The sequence below is a fragment of the Rattus norvegicus genome, chromosome 12, assembly GCF_036323735.1.
Source record: "Rattus norvegicus strain BN/NHsdMcwi chromosome 12, GRCr8, whole genome shotgun sequence".
Lineage (NCBI taxonomy): Eukaryota > Metazoa > Chordata > Mammalia > Rodentia > Muridae > Rattus > Rattus norvegicus.
The window spans coordinates 334,425-342,448 of record NC_086030.1 but is presented as its reverse complement, the minus strand read 5'-3'; the positions used below and the strand labels follow the sequence as shown (position 1 = coordinate 342,448).

General features: G+C 43.4%; 1 protein-coding gene across 1 annotated transcript; it reads right to left on the bottom strand.

The window, feature by feature from the left end:
• Positions 1–1,059: 1,059 nt before the first annotated feature.
• LOC134481314 (igE-binding protein-like) lies at positions 1,060–2,972 on the bottom strand (the record flags this gene model as incomplete). The annotated part of the gene is made up of 2 exons (XM_063271902.1): positions 1,060–1,131; positions 1,929–2,972. Coding segments are annotated over 2 exons (1,116 nt in total), but the record flags the coding sequence as incomplete, so codon positions are not given.
• Positions 2,973–8,024: the final 5,052 nt, after the last annotated feature.

Here is an 8,024-nt window from a genome sequence, read left to right as displayed (position 1 = left end):
AAATGACAGATGGCAGCTTTTAGGCCCTTAATAGCCAGATGTGCTACTGCGGCTGAATACCAATCAATAATCTTCACAGGGGAAGCATGTGGATGGATCCATAACAGTGGACCTTGTTGCCATAAAACGGCAGTGGGTAAATCCTTGGTATCTAGTACACAGAGTGAAAAAGGTAGAGACCAATCAATGCGTTGCAATTGGGCCTGTTTTATGGCATCTTCTACTTTTAGTAAGGCCTTGGTTGCAGCGGGAGTTAGCACACGAGGAGAGGTCATGTGGCCGTCCCCTTCCAATATTTCGAACAAAGGTTTTAATTCCGCGGAAGGGATTTTCAAAAATGGTCTCAACCAGTTGATATCGCCCAAGAGCTTCTGAAAGTCATTAAGAGTATGGAGGTGGTCTCTACGGATTTCCAGTTTCTGGGGTATAATCTTATGAGGGAAAATAATGGATCCTAGAAAATGACCTGTGTCAGCAATTTGGACCTTTTCTGTAGCAATATGTAAGTCCCATTGTTTAAGGGGTTTTTTTTTGTAATAAGGAATAGGCTTGTTTGAGTAATTCTAAGTCTTTATGACACATCAATATATCATCCATGTAATGGATTAACAGTAAATTTGGATAGGTCTCCCTGACTGGTTTGAGGGCTTCCTGAACATATAACTGACACATCGTAGGGCTGTTGGCCATGCCCTGAGGTAGGACCTTCCACTGGTATCTTTTATCAGGTTCAATATGATTAATTGATGGGACAGTAAAAGCAAACCTGGGCCTATCTGGGGGGTAAAGAGGAATAGAGAAAAAAACAATCCTTGATATCTATTATTACCAAATTCTAATCTTTTTGTAGGGTCGAGAGTATAGGAAGGCCCCGCTGAATGGGTCCAAGGGATTCCATCTGCTCGTTAATGGCCCTCAAGTCATGGAGTAGTCGCCATTTTCCTGATTTTTTCCTTATTACAAAAATTGGGGTGTTCCAAGGAGAGGTAGAGGGCTCCAAATGTCCCAATCTTAATTGTTCATCCACCAGTCCTGTAGCTGCCTGTAATTTCTCAGAGGTTAATGGCCATTGGGGAAGCCACACCGTGTCCTCCGTCCTCCATGGTATGGGTCGTGCTGCCCCAATGGCATCTAGGAAAAACCCAGGCCTTGTTTATGGGGGTTGGCGATCGGTTCAATGGGCGTGAGACAACCCTGTTCTAATCGCCCTAGGCCTTTCCCTTCCTTATAGCCCATTCTTGACATCATGTGGGCCACTTGTGGGGGGTATTCATTAGATAAGGTCAGTCCCATGGTCTGCATAACATCCCTCCCCCAAAGATTAACGGGCAGGGGAAGTACATAAGGAATAAATTGTCCCTGTCGGCCATCGGCAGTTGTCCAAGTTAGAGTGGTAGAGCTGATCATAGGGCATGACTGGTAGCCTAATCCTTGTAGTGAGTGAGAAGATTTTGTGGTAGGCCATGATTGAGGCCACCATTTTGAGGAAATTATACTTTTATCAGCCCCAGTACCCAGTATGCCTTCGAATTTCTTTCCATTAATTTCTAAGCTCAATTTTGGGCGGTTGTTAAGGTGAACCACCAAATATGCCGAATCATGACCAGTGGACCCCATGGGTCCCTTGGTATCCTGTATCGTGGCCTGGAAGCATGGAAGGAGTAATAACTGTGCTATTCTATCTCCTTTACTTATTGAAAAAACCCCATCGGGACTTGAACAAAGAATCTGAATATCAAGAGAGCGCTGAGCTTCAACAAGGCCTGGATGGACTATCAGTCCTTGTAGGGCGAGAGATCCTCTCCCAAGGACAAGGCCTATGGTTCCCGGGGGAAGAGGCCCCACAGTCTGAGCAGGAATTGGCTGAATGCCCATCTGGGGCATTAGAAAGAAGTCTGAGGCGGCACGCAGGTCCAATTTTGTGTCACCTCTTGGGGGACCTTCTCTGCCGGGGTCGTGGCCCTGTGAAAGCGGTTCCCATATCTTTGAGGGCCCTGGGACCGGGGGCCCACCAGCCCGTTTTTTGACATCTCATTAGGTCGAGTCTCCAAAGAAGGGAGTAGTTTGCCTTTAATGTCTCTCACTGATCGGCACTGGTCAGCCCTATGGTAGCCTTTGCCACATCGGACACAGAGGGTTGCAGACCCCCTGTCTCTTTTTGTCATCCTGCAGTCTCTTTTTAGATGGCCTGTTTTCCCACATTGAAAGCATGATCTTTTATCCGTCCCTTTAACGGGGCATCGCTGGAACTGGAGAATGGCAGCCGCCAGGCCTGAGTTAGTAAGGGGCCCTCCAAGTTCCCTGCAAACTCTAAGCCAATCCTGTAGCCCTTTATTTCTTCGGGGGGCTATGGCTGTTCGGCACTCCTGGGTGGCTTGCTCGAAAACGAGCTGTTCTATTAGTGGTGCTGCTTGTTCAGGATCGCCAAAGATTCGTCCTGCAGCCTCTGTCATTCTAGCTACAAAATCTGAGAAATTTTCCTGGGGTCCCTGAACGATTTTTGTAAGTTGATTATCAATCCCTCCTCTCCTGGACAGTGCCTTCCAGGCTCTAATAGCCGTGCTGGAGACCTGAGCATAGGCGCCCCAGTGGTAAGCAGCCTGATCAGCTGCAAAGCGGCCCTGTCCTGTTAAGAGTTCGAAAGTCCATTCTTGTTGCTCAGGTATTAAGGCCGTAGCATTTGCTCTGGCCTGTGTTTGGGCTACCTCATACCAGAGCGCTTTCCATTCCATGTATTGGCCCATGCTGGCAAGGGCTGCCTTAGCAATCATCTGCCAATCAGCTGGTGTCAATGCTGTCATGGCCAACATGTCGAGTTGTGTTAGAGTAAAGTTGGCCGTGACTCCATACTTTCTAACTGATTCCGCTAATTCCTTAATCTGATTATATTCAACAGGGGCATGGACCCGTCCTCCCTCCGGAGTCTCAAAGATAGGAAATGTCATACTCAGCTTTCTTCTCACCCTCTTGGGGACTAGTGAGAAGGCGCGTGAGCGTGTCTCATATGGAGGAGGCGCCGTTGGTGGCGGCTGCACTAGAAGGCTTCTATTACTTCCCCTACACTCATCGAGGTAATATCTTTCCTCCTCATATTTAGCTGCTTCCTCATCTAGTTCAGCCTCCTCCTCTGAGTCTAAGGTTTTATTTTCAGAGCTTTCAGAACTGTCGAGGTTCAGCGCTTCTAGCTCTTTCACAGGGTATAGGCTGGCTCCCCCTCCTGGTTTATGTGTAGAGGAGGAAGTGCTGGAATCTGAAAATTTCAACGCTCCCTTGTCTTTGGACTTACCGGGAGGGCACTTTTTCTTTCTTAGGACGTCTTTTTTCTTGCGCACGCCCAACCTCTCACTACGTTCGGTTTCTGACAGACTTTCCCGGACTACCTCGAGAGTGGCCTGTCCTTCTACTACTGCTGCCTTACACGTTTCATCCTTTAAACAATTCTTAACCAGCTTCCATATAGCTTTGGTCCCTAGGCGCAGATCCTCTTCCGCCAATTTTCTGTCAAGGTCTTTTCCAAGTTTGTTCCATGAGGCAATCGTAAACGAGCCTGAACAGGCAAACCAAGGCGCCACCCTCTCCACCTCCTTCACAAAGTTTTTAAGTGTTCCTCCTCCAATTTTGATGTTCCTCTGCTTTAACACTGTTTCCAAGGCTGTGACCACAGACTGTGAGGATCCCATGATGGGCCAGGAACGTCGGCGGCTTATCTACGTCCGTCTGACAAGGCGTGAGGTGAAAGGGTAGAGACGGACACGCTGCTCTCTAATGTACGGGAGTCTTACACGCGCCTCCCTGGACGGTGCCGCTTATCTACGTCAGCCTTATCTCGTCCTTGTTCCTCAACAGTCAAAATCAAAGGTAAAAGGGAGCTGCTCGAAGCTCACTTATTTACGAGAGACTGAGACGCGCCTTCAGCTGCTGTGATCGTCCTTTTAACAGCGAAAACGGTGAAAACAGAACATAAAGAGTAGGGTGGCTCCCAGGACAAATACTATAGCCTCAACAAATCCTTCCCAAGGCGGTGACAACCCCAGACCAAAGTCCAAGAGAGGGCTGCCTCTCCGAACGTATCTACCTGCAGTTCTGAATTCTCCTTGTCGCCAAGGGATCTCCGAAGGTGCTGACGATGGTGAGGTCTTTCCCGGGTTTTCGGCACCAGATGTCCCGCGCTTCGTCTCGCCAGCAGGAACGACGCGGCACACACAGGATCCTACTACAGAAAAGCTTTAATGCGTCTTGAGAGGGAGAGCATAAGCTTACAATGCGGAGATAGAGAGTGAGGAATAACCGTCCCTTATATAGGAAACTATCCTCGCCTAGGACGTGTCACTCCCTGACTGGTCGCTGCCAATTATGCCAGATGATGTACCAAAATGTACGTGTCCCTTTGAGTAGGGACGTTACCAGGCGCCTGCGTATTGCCCTTTTTACTAGGTGCGTTCTGCCGGATGCCGGTGCCATCTTGTAATGGAGTTTGTGAGGACAGCTCCTCACATATGTGAGGACAGCTCCTCGGACAGCTCCTCACATCTCTGTGAGGACAGCTCCTCGGACAGCTCCTCACACTATAAGATGGTCTAACCACTGTCAGAAACAGCAGAACAAGGTAACACCAGAAAAAACGTGATGGCAAGAGGCAAGCACAGGAACCCAAGCAACAGAAACCAACACTACATGGCATTTTTGGAGCCCAATTCTCCCACCAAAGCAAACACTCAATAGCCAACACACACCAGAAAAGCAAGATCTAGATTTAAAATCATATCTGATCATGATGGCAGAGGACTTCAAGAAAGACATAACGAACTGCCTTAGAGAAATGCAGGAGAACACAGATAAACAAGCAGAAGCTTATAGGGAGTAAATGCAAAAATCCCTGAAAGAATTACAGGAAAACACAATAAAACAGGTAAAGGAATTAAAATGGGAATAGAAGAAATAAAGAAAGCACAAAGGGAGACAACCCTGGATATAGAAAACCAAAGGAAGCCACAAAGAGCCATAGGTTCAAGCATCACCAACAGAATGCAAGAGATAGAAAAGAGAATCTCAGGAGCAGAAGATTCCATAGAAATCATCAACACAACTATCAAAGATAATGCAAAATGGAAAAAATGTACTGGCCCAAAACATACAGGAATTCCAGGACACAATGAGAAGATAAAAACCTAAGTATAAAAGGTATAGAACAGAGTGAAGGACCAACTCAAAGGACCAATAAATATCTTCAACAAAATCATAGAAGAAAACTTCGCTAACCTAAAAAAAGTATGCCAATAAACATACAAGGAGCCTACAGAACTCGAAATAGATTGGACCAGAGAAGAAACTGCTCGTGTCACATAATAGTCAAAACACCAAACGCACAAAACAAAGAAAGAATATTAAAAGCAGTAAGTGAAAAAGGTCGAGCGACATATAAAAGCAGACCTATCAGAATTACACCAGATTTCTTACCAGAGACAACGAAAGCGAGAAGATCCTGGACAGGTGTCATACAGACACTAAGAGAACACAAATATCAGCCCAGGTTACAGTATCAAGTAAAACTCTCAATTAGCATAGATGGAGAAAACAAGATATTGCATGACAAAACCAAATTTACAGAATATCGTTCTACAAATCCAGCCCTACAAAGGATAATAAATGATAAAGCCCAAACAAGGAGGCAAGCTATAACCTGGGAAAAGCAAGAAACTAATCGTTTTGCAACAAAACAAAGAGAAGAAAAGCACACAAATATAATTTCACATCTAAACATGAATATAACAGGAAGCAACAATCACTATTCCTTAATATCTCTCAACAACAATGGACTCTATTCCCCAATAAAAAGACATAGGTTAACAAATTGCATACCCAATGAGGACCCAACATTCTGCTGCCTACAGGAAATGCACCTCAGAGACAAAGGCAGACACTACCTTAGAGTAATACGCTGGAAAACAACTTTCCAAGCAAATGGTCTGAAAAAGCAAGCTAGAGTAGCCATTCTAATATCTAGTAAAGTCAAATTTAAACCAAAAAGCACCAAAAAAGATAAGGAAGGACACTTGATATTCATCAAAGGAAAAATTCACCAAGATGAACTCTTACTCCTAAATATCTATGCTCCAAATACAAGATCACCTACATAAATAAAAGAAACCTTACTAAGGCTCAAAGCACACATTGCACCTCACATAATAATAGTAGGAGATTTCAACACCCCACTCTCATCAGTGGACACATCATGGAAACAGAAATTAAACAGAGACATAGACAAAGAGAAGTCATGAACCAAATGGACTTAACAGATATTTATAGAACATTCTATCCCAAAACAAAAGGGTATATGGTCTTCTCACTACCTCATGGTACTCTCTCCAAAATTGACCATATAATTGGTCATAAAAAAGGCCTCAAAAGATACAGAAAGATAGAAATAATCCCATGTGTCATATCAGACAGCCATGGGCTAAAACTGGTCTTCAATAACAAGAAGGAAAGAATGTCCAATATACATGGAAGTTGAACAATCTTCCACTCAGTGATAACCTGGTCGAGGAAGAAATAAAGAAAGAAATTGAATACATCTTAGAATTTAATGAAAATGAAGGTACAACATGCCGAAACTTATGGGACACAATGAAAGTTGTGCTAAAATGAAAACTCATAGCTCTGAGTGCCTGCAGAAAGAAACAGGAGAGAGCATATATCAGCAGCTTGGCAGCACTCCTAAAAGCTCTAGAACATAAAGAAGCAAACACACCCAGGAGTAGAAGAAGGCAGGAAATAATCAAACTCAGAGCTGAAATCAACCAAGTAGAAATAAAAAGGACTACACAAAGAATCAACAGAACCAAAAGCTGGTTCTTTGAGAAAATCAACAAGATCGATACACCCTTAGCCAGACTAACCAGAGGTCAGAGAGAGTGTGTCCAAATTAACAAATTCAGAAATGAAAAGAGAGACATAACAACATAATCAGAGGAATTTCAAAAAATCATCAGATCCTACTACAAAATCCTATATTCAACAAAACTTGAAAATCTGAAGGAAATGGACAATTTCTTAGACAGGTACCAGGGACTGAAGATAAATAAGGAACAGATAAACCATTTATCCAACCCCTTAACTCCTAACAAAATAGAAGCAGTCATTAAAAGTTTAACAATCAAAAAGAGCTCAGATCCAGAAGGGTTCAGTGCAGAATTCTTTCAGACCTTCATAGAAGACCTCATCCGAATACTATCAAAACTATTCCACAAAATTGAAACAGATGGAGCGCTAACGCATTTCTTCTATGAAGCCGCAATTACTCTAATACCTAAACCACATAACGACTCAACAAAGAAAGAGAACTTCAGAACAATTTCCCTTATTAATATTGACACAAAGATACTCAATAAAATTCTGGCAAACCGAATCCAAGAGCACATCAAAACAATCATCCACCATGATAAAGCAGGCTTCGTTCCAGAGATGCAGGGATGGTTTAATATATAGAAAATCACCAACGTAATCTACCATCTAAACAAATTGAAAGAAAAAAACCACATGATCATTTCATTAGATGCTGAGAAAGAATTTGACATAATTCAACACCCCTTCATGATAAAAGTCCTGGAAAGAACAGGAATTCAAGGAGCATACCTAAACATAGCAAAATCCATATACAGCAAAGCAGTACCTAATATTAAACTTAAACTAAAATCAGGTACTAGAAAGGGCTGCCCACTCTCTCCCTACATATTCAATATAGTTCTCGAAGGCCTACCCAGAAAAATCAGACTACAAAAGGATATCAAAGGGATACAGATTGGAAAGGCAGAATAAAAATATCACTATTTCCAGACGATATGATTGTAATTTTAAGTGATCCCAAAAGTTCCACCATAGAACTACTAAACCCGATAAACTCCTTCAGCGAAGTGGCTGGGTATAAAATTAACTCAAATAAATCAACAGCCTTCCTCTACACAAAAGAGAAACAAGCTGAGAAAGAAATTAGGGAAATGACACCCTTCATAATAGTCCCAAAT